The 20946-nt window shown below is 38.4% G+C and overlaps 2 protein-coding genes across 8 annotated transcripts in view; one reads left to right on the top strand and one right to left on the bottom strand.

Annotated features, from left to right (window-relative positions):
- Window positions 1–14142, bottom strand: part of LOC143735278 (SLAM family member 9-like) — a 21738-nt gene extending 7596 nt beyond the window's left edge. Inside the window, exon 1 of one of the 2 annotated variants that reach the window (XM_077225404.1) lies at window positions 13587–14142. In XM_077225404.1, coding sequence (XP_077081519.1) covers window positions 13587–13668 — 82 coding nt within the window. In that variant the 5' untranslated portion in view covers window positions 13669–14142. Of the gene's footprint in view, window positions 1–2202; window positions 2496–13586 lie in introns of those variants that run through there. The other variant, XM_077225406.1, reaches the window with a different exon arrangement.
- On the top strand, window positions 13606–20946 carry LOC143735275 (uncharacterized). 6 transcript variants are annotated; one of them, XM_077225398.1, is made up of 5 exons: window positions 13606–14309; window positions 17738–18055; window positions 18702–19025; window positions 19241–19376; window positions 19690–20946. In XM_077225398.1, the coding sequence occupies exons 2-5, from the start codon at window positions 17767–17769 to the stop codon at window positions 19709–19711; spliced, it is 771 nt and encodes a 256-aa protein (XP_077081513.1). In that variant the 5' UTR covers window positions 13606–14309; window positions 17738–17766; the 3' UTR covers window positions 19712–20946. The 6 variants fall into 6 exon arrangements, with proteins under 6 accessions (XP_077081513.1, XP_077081514.1, XP_077081515.1 ...); XM_077225399.1 differs by having other exon boundaries at window positions 13884–14309; window positions 19277–19376; XM_077225400.1 differs by having other exon boundaries at window positions 13885–14309; window positions 19316–19376.

Below are 20946 nucleotides of genomic sequence, written 5' to 3'. Positions count from 1 at the left end.
AACACGCGCACTCTTTTTGCTACTGTAGAGAGACTGACAAACCCCCCAAGCCAGATTCCCAGTGAAATGCTCTCAGTGAGAAAGTGCAATGAGTTTGCTTCTTTCTTCTCTGAGAAAATCAATAATATCAGAAAAGTGATCAGCTCATCCTTGAGTTGCGCTGGGGTCAGGCAGATCAGACAACAGCGCGAGAAAGTAGCCACTATGTCTGATTTCGAAGAAATTGATGGCAAAATTTTGGAAGAAACCGTACAGCAACTAAAAACATCAACCTGCGCCCTTGACGCACTACCCACATCTTTTTTCAAAAATGTGTTACACAGCTTAGAAGCAGATCTCCTAGAAGTGGTAAATGCCTCACTTCTCTCTGGGAGTTTTCCGACCTCCCTGAAAACTGCTGTTGTCAAGCCCCTCCTGAAAAAGAGCAATCTGGATAAGACCATATTAAACAACTATAGACCGATCTCAAATCTTCCTTTCATAGGCAAGAATATTGAAAAAGTTGTCTTCAATCAGCTGAACAAATTCTTAAGCTCGAATGGATACTTTGACCATTTTCAATCTGGTTTCCGACCGCACCACAGTACAGAGACCGCGCTCATAAAGATAATAAATGATATTCGCTTAAATACTGATACAGGCAAATTATCAGTGCTGGTACTACTCGACCTCAGTGCTGCATTTGACACTGTCGATCACAAAATACTTCTTGACAGGCTGGAAAACTGGGTGGGCTTTCTGGGATAGTCCTAAAATGGTTCAGGTCATACTTAGGAGGCAGAGGTTATTATGTGAGTATAGGAGACCATAAGTCTGAGTGGACATCCATGACATGCGGAGTCCCTCAAGGCTCAATTCTTGCGCCACTCCTATTCTACCTGTACATGCTCCCATTGAGCCAAATAATGAGAAAGAACCAAATCGCTTACCATAGCTATGCAGACGACACACAGCTCTACTTATCCCTATCGCCTAACGATTACAGCCCCATTGACTCCCTTTGGCAATGCATTGATGAAGTAAACAATTGGATGTGCCAAAACTTTCTTCAGTTAAACAAAGACAAAACTGAAGTCATTGCGTTTGGAAACAAAGATGAAGTTCTCAAGGTGAACGCATACCTTCAGTCTAGGGGTCAAACAACTAAAAATCAAGTCAGGAATCTGGGTGTGTCTCTGGAGTCAGACCTTAGTTTCAGTAGTCATGTCAAAGCAATAACTAAATCAGCATATTATCACCTGAAAAATATTGCAAGAATTAGATGCTTTGTTTCCAGTCAAGACTTAGAAAAACTTGTGCATGCTTTCATCACCAGTAGGGTGGATTATTGTAATGGACTTCTCACTGGCCTTCCCAAAAAGACCATAAGACAGTTGCAGCTCATACAGAACGCTGCTGCCAGGATTCTGAGCAGAACCAGAAAATATGAACACATCACACCAGTCCTCAGGTCTTTACACTGGCTGCCAGTTACATTTAGGATTGATTTTAAAGTATTATTACTGGTATATAAATCATTCAATGGCCTAGGACCTCAATACATTGCAGATATGCTCAGTGAATATAAACCCAACAGATCACTCAGATCATTAGGATCACATCGGCTAGAAATACCAAGGGTTCACTCTAAGCATGGCGAGTCTGCTTTTAGCTACTATGCCAGCCGCAGCTGGAACCAGCTTCCAGAAGAGATCAGATGTGCTCCTACAGTAGTCACATTCAAATCCAGACTCAAAACACTTCTGTTTAACTGTGCATTTACTGAATGAGCACTGTGCCACTGTTCGTCCGACTGTTTGCACTGTATTTATTTTATGTTTTAATTATTCTGATTTCTGTATTTTATCTTTTATTCTAAACTGTTTTAATTATTCTGATTTCTTTTGATTATTTTAATTTCTTCTATGTAAAGCACTTTGAATTACCATTGTGTATGAAATGTGCTATATAAATAAACTTGCCTTGCCTACAGTAATTTGAAAGTGATTGCAGTAGCCTACCAGTTTTGGCCACAATCTTACATACGGCTCCTTTAAGATATTCTGAGAAAAATGCAACAATCTTAAAATACTTTAAAATTAAGTTTGAGAAATTGAAATTGAAATTTTCATTATATTCCTGTGAGACCCTGTGATCAAAAAACACAGACCTGAATCTGTAACATTATGACATTAAGCCAAAAAAAAAGCTGTTATAACTTACCAATCAGACGCCACCAGCACAAACAGAACAAAACAAACTTGTGAAACATTTTCTTTAACGGTTGAGTGAATAGTCTGACCTAAAAAGACTATCCGCTGATTTAAACAAACCCAGAAGATCTGGTGTGAATCCTCCCGTCAGAGTTTGAAGAGTTATCTACATATGTTCTTCTGAGACTTTAATTGTTCTAAATGGCAAAACGCACAAATAAAAAATCATTTTAAACTTTATACCATTTCTCATTGCCAGTCTTGTTAAGGTTAGACACTAGCAGCTCAACATTCAGTCAAACTGAAACCTGCTGAGGTCGGTTTTCTAGAATGTGCTTTGATCTGACAAATAGTTGTATGTGGCCATTGAATAGATGTGTGTTGTAATTCGTAGGTGGAGAGCTTCTTCCTGGCCTGCTTTTGTTAACCTCAGACTCTGACTTCCTCTCAAGACAAAACTGCTTTACCTTGAAATTAAAGTACCAACAGCTGATAATCTGAACACTCTGAACTGAACAGAAAATGACCATTTACCCTTTAATCTACAGCCATTAAACATTAAAGAAAAACTTTGAAAATAGCACATTGCTGCGGTACACTGGCGAGGAGACAAGAAAATCAAAAAATTTAATTTCTGGGGGGTGGAGTAAAAAATTATAAAATAATAGTGATAATAATAAAATGAAGTGGGATATTCTGCTTTTATGGTTGGTTGCATAATCTCGACGTGCTTGCCTATCAGTATGAAGCCAATGGACTATCAGTGTGTGTTCCCGTAATTATGTATAGGGTAAAACCGCTTGCATCAGCAACAAACACAATGTCCCCCACGTGAAACTGAACAGGGGATTGGGAGGCAAACGCAAGGCATCTTGGGAGGTGGTCCGGCAGCAATTAAGGCCCGTTCACACCAAGAACGATAACTATATTTGCATCCACACCAACGAACGATAACCTATGTTTATTCTAACCTCGCGCTCTGCGGTTTCAAAGTGTGTACAACGTCATTGACATGTTTTTGCTGTTCTTGTTGCATTTACATGCTTTAACCAGCAGATGTCCTCAGCATGCTATGTTTTGAGTGAAGCTAGTGTAATTATCTAATAATCTAACAGTAAATTTAGCTGAAGTAGTCAATATAGTGGAATAAAAACAATACTGGTCTTTTTCACCACAAATTCAAAGGAAGCAAGACAATGTTGTCGAAATGAGCGCTGGATACCTGAGGAAATACTTCTTACCAGTTATTCAGAGGGTATGATTGTTTTTCATATCCATTTTCTTGAAAAGGGGCTTGACTTGTCAAACAGTGGTGGATTTTTCTGGACCTCAGGGAACTTCTCTGCGTTATCTGCCATTTTAAAGGGGGACTTGGCAACTAGCCATTTCTTCGCTAATTTTCACTTTTGTTGTCGCATGTTTTCTACAGCTGTGAGGCGTATATTTCACAACACTGTCGTAAAAAAACTCGCGGCCCCTCCTCGCCCTTTCAACCGCTGCTCATGTGCATTTGTTATTATAGGAGCCTGCCAACTTTATCGTGTGTGGAGCTGTGTCTACCGAGGTGTGTAATACATCATACACATTGAGGGCGGCGTGTGTGTTTATGTCGAATTGCCGTAAAGCAGTTCGTGTTTCTCGCTTGTTCTCGCTTCTCAAAACCGACTCGGCCCTCGGATATGACGTCACTTCCACACTTCAAGCGTATTGGTATGTTTTGCCATAGACAGTAAAAGAAATGGACACAGCGACCCCATTGATTTCAACAGAGAAGATTGAAGCCTGATTATTGCACTTCCTGTCTGATGGCTGAGCGACTGCGCAGGCTCAAACTGAGCGTTGTAACATCTTCAAAGCTGACAGTTGTAAATCTTCTAGTAGCTGTGGCAAAACAAATCTGAATCACCTAATTCCTCAAAAACGCTGTTGAAATATTTTGTCCCGTTGTTTTTATGGACTCTCTATCAATGGCCTTCTCCTTGACTTTATGCCTCTATGTCCCCCCGATTGCCTCATAGACAATAAAAGATTGCCTGCGAGCTTCTCCTACTGTCCATACGGTAATGTCTCTATTGTGCGACATAAAGTCGCGTGGTTATGACGCAATCGTAAGCCTGTTTTCAACAAAAACGTAAGATACAAAGTAATGGAGCCTTTTATACATTGTCGTGTTTATTTAGAAATAAATAATGGACAAATGAAGTCTTTGGACGCCTCAGATGTAAAGTTATTCGCTGTCAAAGTGACGCCAAAATGAATGGGAGTCAATGGAATGCTAACAGCAGGTGAAGTTCTGCTACAATGGCGGCTCCCGCGAGGCTTCAGTTTCCGACTGATGGATTACCCCCTTGTGTTTTGCGCGTCCGAGTCGGAGAAAAAACATGGACGCCACCCGGAAAGCTGTTGCTATGGTAGTACTGGCCAAGTAGCACCCGTCAGGGCCGTACCCACCATTAAGGGTCCCGACGTCCGTACCTCAGTAATCTTTTTTTGAGTGTAATGAAAGCTGTGAAGTAATTGCCTAATATTAACTCTAATTTGGTGCTGCAATGATTCGCCCATCGCGACGATAACTGACCTTCTTATCTGAGCTGCTTCAGCAAACACCCGCTCGTCAATGTCAAAATGTTTGAGACCAATCAAAGCAATTATGTTCACAGAAGCCAAGAGGGGGCTGCTTACATGCGCTTCATGAGGCACACTAGCACACGCACGCAAGGTCTCGCGCTCTCTACCTCTCTGCCGTGCGCGCCGTTTGAACGTATATTCACGTAGACTTTCGAAAACCGGGACATATTCATCGAAGCCTTTCGAAAACCGGGACATATTCACATAGCGTTTTTAAGTTTATAAACATAGAGTTCATAAATTTCCCGGGACAGTTGTTAAAAAGAAGAACAATCCCGGAAAAACCGGGACGGGTGGCAACACTAGCTACAACGGTTTCACAGCGATTTCAATATCCTAACTACAATTAGCCTATTGCCCAATCATATTTCGGCTATCATGAGATATCATGTTACAGTTATAACCTTGGTCTGCATTGTTCCGTGAACACAGCATGCTATAAGCTAACTTCCTATAATAACAGCCCAATAGTCACAGCCAAATAGTCACAAATCTCAAGTTAAGTAGTATTAAATCAACCATGCATAATCAACTACGACACACTCACACACATATTGCATATCAGTGTCAAATGCATAATTTACACCACGTCTGGTGCAATTACGAAGAGTAATAAAACCAACTGGCCTACTCACGTTCTTAATACAGCTGAAGTCGACGTTTTTGGGATTGGAATCTCCTCATGAGTTTCTCTTTCCATTCGTTTCTGAATAGGCAAAACCGAGCACGTCGCGTCGCTATAACTTTATCGAGATGCTGCTGTCAGAGCGGCTCAGCGGGAAAGCCCATTTTTGTAAACAATCAGTCAAACTTCCGGGAGTTTTTTTTAATAAGATTATGAGTCAAACATTGCACTTAAATACACATCAATAAATATATGAATACTGCACGTAAATTATTATTATTATTAAAATAATTTATTAAATGCAAATTGGATGGAGGGGGGGCACAGGAGCTCTGTAGGCGGGCCCGGCCCCCATTCGCCTTATTCACCTGGCGGCCATTTTGAAAACTCGAACGCCGTTGAGGGGTACACAAAGCCGGAAGTTTTACTCCGACGCAGCAGCACCAGCAATGGAAACTCCAGTGTGGACCACCAATCTTAGAGTGTGACAAAATCACAATGTTGTGTTTTATTGCGAGTGTACACAAATATAAGTAAACACTTTGCAGTTTGAATGATGTCCTCTATGATCAAAATGACGTAGTATATTTCTATGTTTCCACTGTTCGATCGCGCCCGCGTCTCTCTCTCTCTCTCACACACACACACACACACAGATCGCGCCCGCGCCTCTCTCTCTCACACACACACTCACACACACACACACAGTTCGATCAGTAAATTAGCTTCCATTCATACCTTCAATGTCATGGATCGATCCAGTTACTGTATCCCTTAATTAACACAACCCGGGGGACGTTGCAGTCGGTACTGGCCCACTGCTCCACATTTTGTACTGTTAATTCGGGCAGACAGGAAAGATTGGTGGTCCACACTGGAGTTTCCATTGCTGGTGCTGCTGCGTTGGAGTCAAACTTCCGGGTTTGTGTACCCCTCAACGGCGTTCGAGTTTTCAAAATGGCCGCCAGGTGAATAAGGCGAATAGCGCCGGTCTTGCCTCAAATGTGTTAAGGCAGGCATACACGGTGCGATTTTTTGCTGTTTTACGAGCTCGCAGATGATTTTTTCACTCGGGAGAAATCGCGTGTAAATCGGTTATGCTCGCATGTCGCGGCTCGTATCGTGTGCGAGGAAGATACGAGCCGAGCCGATCGAGCACCTTTCGACCTCCCGATAATTTTTAAGCATGTCGACAAAGTTCGGGAGCTGTCGGCTTGCATTCGTGAGGTGTGTCCGGTTGAATGAGCCGATTTGTCGATCCATCTGAATTTGACCAATCAGGAGCTGAGGAAATCCACAGAAGAAAGACGAAAATGTTGTGGACTACTAGAAACACGCTTCAATTAATGTTTTTATGATGACTTTGTGAAAGGTTAACTAAACAGATATCTGCCGTGTTCCTGCTGGCCAGTATTTGGCATATTTCATTCTGTAACATACAGATCTGTATTATGCTATTGTTTTTGATAGTGTTATAGCCTATAAATTTCTTACAGATTCTTACACGTCACGATGATCATTACGTTTGTATCTTCCTAAAAGCAATTACAGTGTGCCTACAGCCTAAGCTTTTTTTTTATTAATGCCGACAGAACAATGTTGCCAGATATTGCTACGAAAAACAAGCAAAAACTAACAAAAACAAAGAAATTATATAAAATCTGAAATAAGTTCAAAGCTTGTGTTTTGGAAATAAGATTAACATATCACGAACCACTTTAATAACTTCCTAAAGTGTGACATTAATCCAAAAAACAAGTCCAGAATACTACTGTCACCTTTCCATTATGTGGATCTGGCAACACGGAATCTGGCACCCGCGCCCTCAATCACAACGCGCTCAAGCTCACTCAGCAAGCCCCGTTCACTGCGCTAGCTTCTCGCAGCAAAATGAATTGCAAACACTCACATGAGGTGGTTTAAACGGCTAATTAATCATTCAGAGAGCTTGAAATTTTATTTTTGAATGTGTAGCCTACCGTAACTACGTTTTTTAACTCATTCACACACACACACAAGGGTGACCGGACGTCCGTTTCCCGGTGCTGAAAACTAGCCTATATATGTAGCAAAATAATCACGGCTTGTATCAATATTTTATATGCAGTTATGAGAGTTTTTGGCGCATAACTTCGTGCGCTTTCTTCGGAATTCAGCAGGTCGTAAAATCGTGTTGTATCACTGCCTCCGTACGATTTTCTGATAAACTCACTCGTAAAGTGTGCGTGGACATACGATCTTTCGACCGTCAGAATTCGCACCGTGTACGCCCGCCTTTAGAGAATATTTAACCCAGGATCAGCACTGGGACTTTTCACTGTTTGTATCACTCCGCTTGTCTGTGTTTGCGCAACTTGCATCATTAAGCCAGAAGGTGGCAACAAGTGACTGTCTTTATGAGAGAGCAATTGAACCATTGATTAAATTAACAGATTAGTCCAAAAACATGATTAATTTAGGAAAGAAAAAGTAGCTGAAACTGATCTTTGATGTCCATACTAATTGTTCATATGCCTCTAGACACAGAAGGATTGCATTGGCGTTTGTTTGAAATGTAACATATGCAAAACACAAATTATTATTTAGACCATTACCGTTTCGAATACGTGATTGTGTATTGTCAACAATAAGCATAAGCATTCTGCATTTCCATTTTGTAGTGTGGATCATTCATTGCGACATTTATACTGATTCTCATGTTTAAAAATATCTGATTAAATACTTGCTTTTAAAACAACTGTTTTTTGGCCTTCAAAACACCTTAACATGAACATCTCGAGATCAGGAAAATCAAAATTTTCTCAAGGGGGCATATGGCTCTGAACCCCCAAACCCCCCTAGCAAGATCATTTTTGGGACCTCGGTATTTATAAAACCCTGCGTACGGCCCTAAGGAATAGTCACTCAAAATGTATCATTATTTAGTATTAATAAATAATTAAAATCCAGTATGAATTGCCAAAACTGCACCTCTTCTGTGGCTATTATTCATTTCATAATGATCCTTTATCCGTGAAGTCAAGCAGAAAAGGTTAAAGGGTTAGTTCACCCAAAAATGAAAATTAAGTCATTAATTACTCCCCCCCATGCTGTACCAACCCCGTAAGACCTTCGTTCATCTTCGGAACACAAATGAAGATATTTGATTAAATCTGAGAGGTGGATCACTGCTACATAGGCTGCCTGAGGGAATGAAACTTGACGGCCCAGAAAGTCATTAAAGAACATGTTTAAATATTCCATGTGCCTACAGTGGCTCAACTATAAGTTTATCAAGCGACGAGACTACTTTTTTTCCGGAAAAAAAAACATAAATAACGACTTTATTCGACTATTCCTTTTCTTCCTTGTGGGCCTGAGACGAGAGTTCAAGAGATTTCCACGACGCATGCGCGAGAACTGAGAAGAGGACATTCTTCTTCTAATACTTCTTGTTCAGTTCTCGCGCATGCGTCGTGCAAATCGGACCTATAGGATTTGCAAAATTTGTCTCAGACGGCCAAATAGCGGCCAAAATCATACGGTTTGAACCCGGCTTTAGGCAACACACTCAAAGTGCTCATCTGAGGGGTGCAAGATTCCTTGTTGAAGTATATGGGTATTTAAACTGCAGAGGTAACACCTAAATCATTAGTTCTATACCAGAAAGACTCGGGAGAATAAATACTGTAACAATAAATACATTTATTGATAGCCCAGCAAGCAATAAAGTTCTTTGGCGTAGGCCCCGTCCATAGCTCGCAATCCGAGGGTCCGGACTCTGCATTTCCTGCCTGAAGACGAAGGCAGGGGCGCAGCCCACCCCCTGGGAGGTATAGGAAGGGACCGTCCTGGTGGTGGGGAGGATGGAGGAGAAGGAACCATCTTGGAGGTGGTGGGGAGGATGGAGGGGAAGGAACAAACTTGGAGGTGGTGGGGAGGATGGAGGTAAATGAAAGTGTCAGCATCTGCGAACTCAAACATGTGTAAGTACCGGTCTTTTATACCGCAAGTATTAGACACGATTGGATAGATGAGAAGGTAATAAGTGACGTAGCAATTGAGTCTTCCTGGCAGAACTTAACGCTAAAGCTTCCATTTCTTCCATTTGGGGTAAAATTAAGTTCTAAATATGTGAACAGCGATATACTGTTGGCGAACATATGATGCTGCCCACACTGAGAGCGAAGTTTGAATGAATATGTAAATATGTGACGAAACACAACGAAACTGATAAAACAGCAAGCATTTTTTTTTAAATAAAACAAAGCATTTGATCATAATAGCAAAATGGATACTATGTTTGCACGAGCTCTGCAATTCGACACTCTAGTAAAGTCGACACGTTTGTTTAGGCTAGTACTTTATAAAATAGATTGCTTAAAATCAAGCAAAGTACAAAGCAGCAGTTCATTAGCCTGACTACGTCAGACTTCGTACTTCCGCTCAATTTCAGTTCGCTTCTGTACTCAGTCTGACATAGCGACCTATCTCTCAGTTTTCCTCCGGCCTGAAAACAGCCAACCAATCAACGAACAGAGGGTGGGCTGAGAGCCGTGACGTAGATGCTAAGCGCCGAGTTTAAGATTGTATTTTAGGTTAGGGAAATCGAAAACGAACGCGGATATGGAGACATGGGATGCAATTCGCTCTGTTGTGGAGAATATTCCCGGCATTTGCAAACTGAAGACCGAACAAGAAAAGTGTTTGTTAAACATTTTTTATGGAGGTGATGTGATTGGCTTACGGGTAACCAATGATTTTATACTTCAGACAAGCGCCCCCCCGCGAGAAAGAAAACACTTTTCAATTATTCCATTCCAGACTCTGTCTACGAAGCAAAGCGAAGTAGCAGAGTTTGGTATTACCAGGCTAGCAGTTCATGTTTTCACTCACAGATGTCTGACCTCCACAGACTGAACAGAATAAATGAACAAAGGAGTGATGGGCGATTTCAAAACACAGCATGAAGCTTCGAAACCTTTACGAGTCGTTTGTTTCGACTCAGTGGTTCAGAGTGTGTATCAAAAGGCTTGTTCGACTTAAAGTGGCGCTGCACAGACTGCAGTTTAGCTTTTACATCAAAGTACCGCAAGAGTGATTAAAGAGCTGATGGCGCAATATGCTTTTGAATCTATTGTCTTGTCCAAAAACCCACACTTGTGGTCTTGGTCACTTGAGAGTGCGTGCACGTGACAGGAAGTACAGTAAGTGCGAAAGACTGTCCCATGTCTTAAGTAACAGTGTTTCCCAACCCAAAAAAAATATTTTTTTTCCAAACCAGAAAAGGCATTATTTAAATTATTTAACACTTCCCTATAGCCTAACATAATTTATATATATATATATATATATATATATATATATATTTGTTGTTTTTGTTTTTTTAAACAGACCCAAAATATTTTTTCAATTACAATTAGCTACTATAAATATGATCACATAGCCTACTTATATATTTTATATTATTGATCAATATGTGAATCCGTATTTGAACCACTGAATTTGTAGAAGCGAACTTGCAAAGCGAAATAAAATGGACCGAAAATTGCCTGTTGAATATTATAGGTTGTATTTTTAAACAGTTAGAATATTTTGGAAGTGAAATATGAAGGGTGAATATGGATTATTGAATTTTTAATAATGAAAATGTGTTTGAAAAGTTTTTAATTGAAATATTCACAGCTTAAATATTCAACCATGTTGAATTTCAGCCCATACAAATGCAATCCCTAAAAATACAATGCATTAAAATGCAAGCATGGTTAATGCAATGCCTATTTTTTTTCAATTAAGTAGTGCAATTCAACAGGCTTTTTATTTCAAAAACATTTGACATTATTTTACTTCCATAGAATCTGGCTCTCTCTAGAGTCAGACCTTAGTTTCAGTAGTCATGTCAAAGCAATAACTAAATCAGCATATTATCACCTGAAAAATATTGCAAGAATTAGATGCTTTGTTTCCAGTCAAGACTTAGAAAAACTTGTGCATGCTTTCATCACCAGTAGGGTGGATTATTGTAATGGACTTCTCACTGGCCTTCCCAAAAACACCATAAGACAGTTGCAGCTCATACAGAACGCTGCTGCCAGGATTCTGAGCAGAACCAGAAAATATGAACACATCACACCAGTCCTCAGGTCTTTACACTGGCTGCCAGTTACATTTAGGATTGATTTTAAAGTATTATTACTGGTATATAAATCATTCAATGGCCTAGGACCTCAATACATTGCAGATATGCTCAGTGAATATAAACCCAACAGATCACTCAGATCATTAGGATCACATCGGCTAGAAATACCAAGGGTTCACTCTAAGCATAGCGAGTCTGCTTTTAGCTACTATGCCAGCCGCAGCTGGAACCAGCTTCCAGAAGAGATCAGATGTGCTCACATTCAAGTCGTCACATTCAAATCCAGACTCAAAACAGACTCAAAAGTAGTAAATTCTCCTACACAATAGGACACATAGCCTACATCACTTACTCAGATGTCTATTTCATGTTGTGATATGCTCTTATCAACGATTATCCTGTAAGATGTTAAATGACATTTAAAATAAGCGTATTTAAGATGTAGATCATTTATGTAAATCAAATTTAGAGATTGGATTGTTAGAGCGTTGTTAGGTGTTTCTGCAACTACGGGCACTTTTAAGTCCCAGCAGTGAAATTTTAGATTTGTTAAAATTTGTCATTTGATGTTTCTTAAATATATTCACAGTGCCATTACACACCTTGACAAAAAATATAATTACTGATTAATGTGATTAAATATAATATTATGAAGCATTTATAGCTCAAAACACCATTTTTGTTAATGTCCCACACCTGTGGTCTCAACATTGAGATACATAAAATAAGCTAATTTAATTACAATTTTACATTATTTCAAATGGAATTGTTTAATGTACAGATTCATTTACAGCATCTTAAAATTCTTTATATTATTTACTGATCATTTTTATGATTTTTTTAACTAAATGTGCCTGTCCCACACTTTTGAGTCCTTACCGCAACAATGAAAAAAAGCTTTTATTATGAAATTTTATTGAACACAAACAAATCTAGTTGCTATGGAAACAGAAATTATCACTTGAGCACATTGCTGACAGACAAGATACCAAAAAAATAAGGTAAACATCATCTTTTCTGCTCTAGTATTTATTGTGTGTCCTTACCATTCAGCTTAATAATTGTGTATTTTGAACTACATTTTAAAAATTAATGTATATTACTGTTGAATTCATGTATATTAAGATGCTAAGAGTCAAAACTAATTTGGTAGGCCTTGCTAGCTGCCAATTAGCAAAAGTGTCATTTCCGCAACATGTCTTTACCTGCAGCATATTTAGGTGTTGCGGTAGAGACCTTGTGTTGCGGTAGAGACAAATTCAAGGTTTACTGTATATTAAATTACAAATATTCAGTATACTATTAGTACTGAAGTATATATATATATATATATATATATATATATATATATATATATAAACATGCCATTTTTGAACCCTAGATTTTAACATTGTGTCCTTAGCGACACATGATGTCATTACCGCAGCACTGCTCTATTTTCTTTTTTTTCTCCACCATTTTCATTTGAATAAAAAAAAATTTACACTTAAGCTGAGATGATTAACTCATTGAAATTGCAACATCTGTCATAAAAAGTTAAATATGTTATCTTTTGTGTATTGAAACAATTGACATCTAAGGTTACTGTACATTTTTTACATGGCATAGAAAAAAACATGAAATTCCCTATTTTGTATATTATTTTTTTATATCAGTATTTACAAAACTGCATCAAATTTGAAAAAGCTATTTAAATATATAATTTTTTTATAGAAATTACTAAAGAAAAATGTATAAAATTAACGTTATTGTAACGTTGCGGTAAGGACACTTTTTAAGATGACCCGAAAAGCATAAAAAATAAACACGTTCCAGATTAAAATCTTAACGACTATATTCTATTTTGTGTACATTTTTATATGTATTATAGACTGTGATGGTTAAAACTGAAATTCATAGAGGTTGATTTTTTTTAAAAAAAATTGGGATAGTCAAAAGTGCCCGTAGTTGCAGAAACACTTTTTACAGCCAAATCACAACTGTTACTGTCTAACGTTTTTACATTTCAACAGTGTTTACTCACGTTTGAAAACGCCCGCGTCGCTGATCTCCGCGATGTTAATGACATAATCCTCCGTTGACTCCTGTGATAGAAAAGTATCCATCTACTACGAGCTATTCAGAATCTGGACTGAAGTAGGTCACCCGGGAACTTCTCGCCTAATCTTTTGAGGTTTTGGACGCACTACTCCTTTCACGTAGGCTACTTTTCTCCTATTATATAGTAGGAAAGTAGGGATATTCGGACGCACTATTTAGTAGGCCTATACCCACGACCGAATCTCGCGAGAATTTGTACGTCACCCAGGTAAGCATCGCCTACTCTTTTATGGATACTAAGGATTCGGACATACTTATTCGCTCGCCTACTGCTTTTCCCCTACTAGTAGGTAAGTGTGCGGTTTCGGACGCAGCCATTAAGTAGACTCGTGCCTCGGTCAAAATCGAGGGAGGGAGAATATGTCCATAAACTTCCCTCGTCCACTTCACGAAGTGGAACGCACTTTAAAATTGCGGCAGGGATTCCGCCGAGGGGAAGTGCTTAGGGAAGTTCTCAAGTGAGTGTCTAAAAGGTGACTGGAAACGCAGCCCTCGAGACGCCGATTTCATCCAGCATAGGATACACCTGTGTAGAGCCATAGGCTACATTTGATTGGTTCACCACGCGGAGGAGGAGGAGGAGGAGGAGCAGGAGGAGGAGCAGGAGCAGGAGCAGGAGCGAAGAACGAGGAAGCGTCAATTTCAGGTGATGGCCGCGCGTAACTAACCGGAGAGAATATGGTGAAAAATAGGGTTTTGGTTTGTGTGCTGGCAGTGTTTGCATCCCTCGTGCACGGTAAGACGCTTATCTTTATTGTAATATTTTTTTTACATTTCATATTAATGTCAACAATGAAAACCAATGATGACTAAGTAATTTTAGGAACGTTTTACCTCCCGGAGAACCTGTTCAGACAGTCTGTGCCAAATGAAAGTCGAAACGCAATTCTGGGGGGTTTTGTGAAATTGTGAAATCGAGTTCTATAGACTGCAAAAAGTTAAAGAGAATAGTGCAAAAACGGATGAAAGAAGGCGTTTGTGGAGAGAGGCACGTACAGCATTAGCCACATGTGTAAATCAATGAAGCATTGACTAACGTTACGGCTAAAATGTTGACGTAAAGTAGTTGGGTGATTCTTTAATTGGAGATACATTTGAAGTCCGAAGCCATTTATTTTTAACAGCCTTACCAAAATTTTACTCCAAAAACACATTTTAATTTTGTTTAACTCTTTTTAAGAGTCACAAAATGTTAGAGTGTAAAACTAGAAAATATTTTATTTTAAAAGCTATTTCATGATGCTGAAAGTCATGATATCATACTGTCCTTAGTGGGTGGTATTTTTTTTCAAACAAGGGTAAAATATGCATTAAACATGTTTTAAATTACAAATACAAAGTTGGGGTTTTAATTATTTTGTTTATAAATTATTATTGGTGACAGTTTCCAAATTATGCTAAATTCATTTGTTTAAAAGTAACTTTTATTGTTGAAAAATACCAGTCCATAAATCCTGTGTCAATTCTGTTACTACATACTCTTTAAATTATACTTATCTGTTGCATCAGTATCCTAAGCAACGCAAGATGATGTCACTTCCCTTTTGGTATTAAACTCTGAAGAACTAGGAGCTATGTGTTTTGTTCTCTCTGAAGCCATGTAATCTTACAGGCACTTGCACCAAGAGTTCTTGTATAACATGTCAAAACTGTTTCAACAATCTCATAGGGAAAGCAAAGTTCAAAGATATTAACAAAAGGAGGTATTAAAAGTTTTTAAAATCATCTTTAGTATTAGGCCATGTGCTCGTAGCCTTTATGCTAGCATGTGGTGTTATTAGTAAAAAATGCTAAAAATGTCAACTCTGTTACTGTCAATTCTGTTACCAAGGTACGGTAACAGGGTTGACCAATGCCTTGCTTTTCACACTGCCCCTGCCTTGGTTACAATCACACAATGATGCAAACACACACAAAAATGCATAATGTGTGTTTATAGCCACACACAGAGACACACTGATCAATTGGGTTATTCTACCATGATCAGAGGATTTCAACACACACACAGACACACACATGCACCATCCACCCAAGCATGTGTGGTTATTTGTCATGCTACCGTACAATAATATAATAATAATAATGTAATACAATGTAAAAATGTGTGCCTCAGACATGCCACTCTCTGCTGCGGAGAAACAGAGTAGATATCGAGCGAGACGTGATGCTAACCCAGAGAGAAGAGAGCAGAACTTAAAAAAGGATAGGGAAAGATGGAGGCACAAGAAAGAGTAGCATCCTGGAGGTCAGTGAGACTCATGTGAGGGTCAAGTGCATGCACCAAATAGGAAAAACTAGATTCTTTTGGCCTGGTCGTGAAGCTGTTCATTGGTACCCGCATGAGGACATCCTCAGATTAATTCCACCCCAGACCAAGGTCGCGACACGGCATGTAGAGATCCAGAGGGATATCTGGTCGAGTATTTCTCAATAACTCAGCAGTTATTTTCTTGTTATAGGCATGTTCTGGTTGGTTTGGGTCAACTCTGTTACCCCCGTCAATTGTGTTGCCAGATGTGTCAATTATGTTTTTAGTCTTTCATCTTGAATATTAATGAGATAATGCATTGAAATATCAAACTACTTAATATTGTTATTTTTATATTGTGCAAGAGTAAGATATATGTTATAGTTGTATCTCTACCCTGTAATGTTCAAGTAATTTGATAAAAAAAAAAACAAGTGCACCCTTTGGATAATCCACTATTGCCTGGGGGTGAATCTAATTTTGAAGTTGTATAAATATAACATTTAATATCTGTTTTAAAGGCCTGAATAAAAGGACTACATGACAAATGAAACTAAAAAGATTTATCATTTTTTGGTGTACTGTTACTTCTATATATTTGGTTGTTCGTCTGTAATAGAATTGACGAGAAAAACTATGAACAGGTGATATTTTGATAAAATAGAGAAAATAATAAACTATCTGTATTTGTATAGTACTGAATATATCAACTTTAAAGTGTTTTCAAGGTAATTCTTAAACAATGGTTCTGAATGACAACCTTTAAAAAAAAAAAAATTGAAATGCAAAATGTATCTCCAATTATAGAATCACCCAGTTAACTATGGCTACATTCACACTGTCCATCCAAATCCGATTATTTTTGGATCCGATTGGAATCTGATCTAAAATGATGTCCATACTGTGTATCGCAACTGTTCAGATCCGAGTTGTTCATGCAACTCTTTGGCAATATGGCAATGATGGAGTTTGGAGTTTGCATTTGCAATAGAGATGTTGTCTTATTTAAATTTTACAACAAAAATGTGTAGGCCTATCCGCCGCGCTGGACTCCTGTGTCTCGAGCTGCAGGACTGTAGGAGGCAAATATGCATCCCCCCCCCCCCCCCCCCCCTGCGCTCTTATAGATCTGCTCTGGTTTCAAAATATGTAAAAAGCTAGATTAAATTGGAGAAACAAAAGACGTTCTTTACATTAAGTGCTTCAGAAAGAGAAGTTTTTGTAAGCTTGGTAGAAAAGCATATCACTGTATCGCTTCTGGTCCAATCAGAGCAGGGCTGTGTGATATCTGACTGTCAATCACAGTTTGTGCACCCCACCCCCCGCACGTTACAACATCACATGCACACGCCTGAAGTGCGCAGGTATGTTGGATTGTACGAAGCGTGATGGCGGATTAGAAAATCTAATAGCAAGCTTCCTATTCCCAAAGGAAATGATGCTTTTATGCTGAAGAGATGGGCGGGTTCACAGACAATCTGGTGCACATGCGAACTCAATGGGAGGGTGCTCGGTGGTAGAGGGGGAGGGGCATGAGAGTTGCATGAGGAGGGGCATGAGAGTTGCATGAGGAGGGGCATGAGAGTTGCATGAAGAGGGGCATGTTAACATTCAACTTTTTGGCTAAGTCCCCTCAATCTGCCAGACTTGCCGACTGCAGCTTTAAATCTACAACAACAAAAAACATGAAATATTAGATCAAATTAGCGCAGAATAAACTTTGAAATAAAAATAATAAATAAATAAATAAAAACATTTTCACAGAACATTCCTAGTCCTACTATCCAACAAGAAGTGTATAATTAACTTGTTTATCTCTTCTTCAGGTGCAACTTATGTTGACTCAGTGTCATTGATGGAGGGAGATTCAGTCACTCTAAAAACTGCCGTTAAAATAAACCAACAAGAAAATATTAAATGGTATTTTGATGACATTCGCATCGCTCACATCAGTGGAGATCTCAGTTATACCTGTACAGATGTTCAGTGTAATGAAGGCACTGAGAGATTCAGAGACAGACTGCAGCTGGATCATCACACTGGATCTCTGATCATCATGAACACCAGAACTGAAGACTCTGGAGAATATTATCTATCCATAAACCGCCAAAACAGTGACAAATACTTCAGTGTATCTGTTCATGGTGAGTCATTTACGAATGCTTCAATTCAGGTTACATGCGTTTAAATCAAATCATTAATGTATTTATGACCGTGACCTTCAGAATTGCTTTTTTTATTTAAAAGTACCTGCACACAAAAAAATATACAAAAAATAAGTACAGAATTATCAATTATTTTGAACTGATTTGTCAGACCATTGGTGAACCATTTATATTTTTGTTCCGGTCATTTTCTCATCGTAGCATTTCTGGCCACCTTTTCTTATGTTCTTATGTTCACACGCAGTGTTTATTAGTGATTGGGATTTGATTTAAATTAACCTCACGTACATGCATTGTGTTTATTAGCACAAAATATGGATGAATGTTGCTTTCAGACTGACAGTCAAGAAAATGTAAAATAATTTGTCAATTTGTGTCATATCTTTTTTTGATGTTTTTTTTTTACATTGCTTATTGAAAATATAATGCAGTAATGTATTTATAATCCACAATTCCAGTTGAAATTTCTAATAAAAAAAAGTCTTTATGAATATTGTTTAATGTTATTTCTACAGATTTTCTCAAGATTTAGGAAATTAACATGCTCAATCATTTCATAGTCTGGTCTTGTTATAGAGTCTCTTTCCCAAAAAGATCCTCCAGCATCTGTTCATTTGTGTTTCAGGTGTTTCTGCTGAACCAGATGAAATGAGAAGAAGGTCAGTGAAGGAGGGAGAATCTGTCACTTTAAATCCTGGTGAAATAAAATCAAATGTTATGATGAAATGGTATTTTAAAGACATTCTCATCGCTGAAATCACTGGAGATCAGAGTCAGATCTGTACAGATGTTCAGTGTGAAGAGAGATTCAGAGACAGACTGAAGCTGGATCATCAGACTGGATCTCTGACCATCATGAACATCAGAACTGAAGACTCTGGAGAATATAAACTACTGATCACCAACAGCAGATTCAGCATCATTAAGAGCTTCAGTGTTTCTGTCACTGGTGAGTAATGTGGGCATTTGAAAGGATAAACGCTTACAGAGGAATGTAAAAAAGATGGTAGGCCTAAAATATAATTTTTATTTAAATATCTTGATGACTTGATACTGAAGCAACACTACTTCTGACATCACTGTATGAAACTGATCTACTTTAAACTGAATGAGATTCACATGTACTCTCTCAGACCTGCTGATATCACATTGTGTTTGTTCTAGATCAATCTGACAGATTCACTTACGGTCTGTCCTTAGCTGATCTAGATTCAGGTGTGTCTGCTGTTCTGTCAGCAGCTGTTGGTGCAGTTGCAGCTGTTGTTGTGATTTACTGTCGCCGCAGGATCTCCAAGAAAGGGCAAGTATCACCTACAGATACTATTAGTGAGAGGAAAACATTGCTTGTATTGTGCAGAAATATTTTGTGTTTGTAATTATTATTTTCCAAAGCAGACAGGGAGGAAAAACATGCAAGAGCTTTTGAGTGAAGATGCTGTACTAGTGTAGTGTATCCTTGTAGAAAACACATATTTTTCCAACGAACGTTTCAAACAGAGTCTTGTTCACGAATAGATGACACATGTGCAGATTTACTGAGTTTTTAGAATTTTTTTTAATGACTGTCTGTTTATTTCTGTCTTTATCTTCTGTGATTCATTGTTTTCTTACAGAACAAGTAAACATGTCATCTGATCTGAGAGGATCCCAGCACATCAGGGTTAATCAACCTCAACAATTTTCATTGGAAAAACCTCTAATGGGAAAGTGATCTTGTGTTTTTGACCTGTAAAACTATTATGAACGTGTAGGTTTACAGTCCAATACGCTTTTATTATAAAATGAATAGGGAATCATAGTTTTGCATCTATTCTGGTTTCTGTTACAGGTAATTATTGTATTTGGTATGTGAGAGGTGACAGCGGGTCTGACCCGTGTCAGGAACTCATTAACAGTGTTTACTCATTTAGCCCGGCTTCCAGATATAAAATATGCACTTGTTAAATAATTAATTAATCTGATCATCAAGCAATGAAATGAATGGAGAGATCAGGGGCCTGTGTCATGAAGCCTGTTCTGGTGGATAGCCAGCTATGTTTCAGTTTAGTTTGTAAAAGTTGATAATTGCCTATATAGTTTCTAGACTAAAATGTATGTTTGAGCTGTTTTAACTGAACTAAAGCCTAATCCTGGTTTAATCTAAGTCCTGTCTGTGAAACCGGGCCAATTTAACAATTATTTTATTTTTAACAATTATTATCAAGCATTTAGTTTAAATGAATATTAATATATACAGATAATATGTAATATAAATAAGATTTGACTGTATATGTGAGCATACATGTTCCTGCATACACATTTTCTGTACGTTTCGAGGCATGTGATTGGCTGTTGACTATACTATCATTGTACGAGCCTCTATAGGCTAGAGTTTAATGTGTTGTGCTAATTTATTTTTAGCTGTTCTCATGTTAGCTGTATGAGAATGTGAAGGTTACCAAGGCACTGCATGTATAATTGCCATATATTCTCTAGAGTTTACAGCACCACTGGTCATTATAATGTTAAAATATGATGATGGTGTGTCAGTATCAGTGTGTTTTTATATAAGCTCAAGTTCACTCTCTGTGGATGAACTGTGATTTACTGTGACTCTAAGAAAGAATATTTATCTTAGTGTGTAAACGCACTCGCCTGTTACTCTTATGATAGTTACATGAGAACTGTGTCTAAGATTTTGTCCACATTTGTGTGAAGAACCAAACACCATGTTCAGATATTGTACTGTTAATGTATCAGAACCTGTAGAAATGACGTCAGCTGATCATCCGTGTGGCAATAAGAACTGTTTTTATCTGTGTCTTCAGTTATTTTGGGGATGGATCATACTTTGTACTATTTTCTACTGTCAGTAAACTAGATGAACTTCA

Source organism: Siphateles boraxobius, unplaced genomic scaffold (genome assembly GCF_051911475.1).
Source record: "Siphateles boraxobius isolate OS27281-9 unplaced genomic scaffold, OSU_SipBor_1 13, whole genome shotgun sequence".
NCBI classification, from domain to species: domain Eukaryota; kingdom Metazoa; phylum Chordata; class Actinopteri; order Cypriniformes; family Leuciscidae; genus Siphateles; species Siphateles boraxobius.
Note: the sequence above shows the minus strand (reverse complement) of the source record. Positions and strands in the feature narration are given on the sequence as shown.

Excerpts from the sequence above, each read along its gene's own strand:
- LOC143735275 (XM_077225394.1), top strand. The coding sequence starts at position 14,342 with ATGGTGAAAAATAGGGTTTTGGTTTGTGTGCTGGCAGTGTTTGCATCC. Across the intron at positions 18,056-18,701 it reads CTTCAGTGTATCTGTTCATG|GTGTTTCTGCTGAACCAGAT; the intron begins GTGAGTCATTTA and ends TTTGTGTTTCAG. Across the intron at positions 19,026-19,240 it reads CTTCAGTGTTTCTGTCACTG|ATCAATCTGACAGATTCACT; the intron begins GTGAGTAATGTG and ends TGTTTGTTCTAG.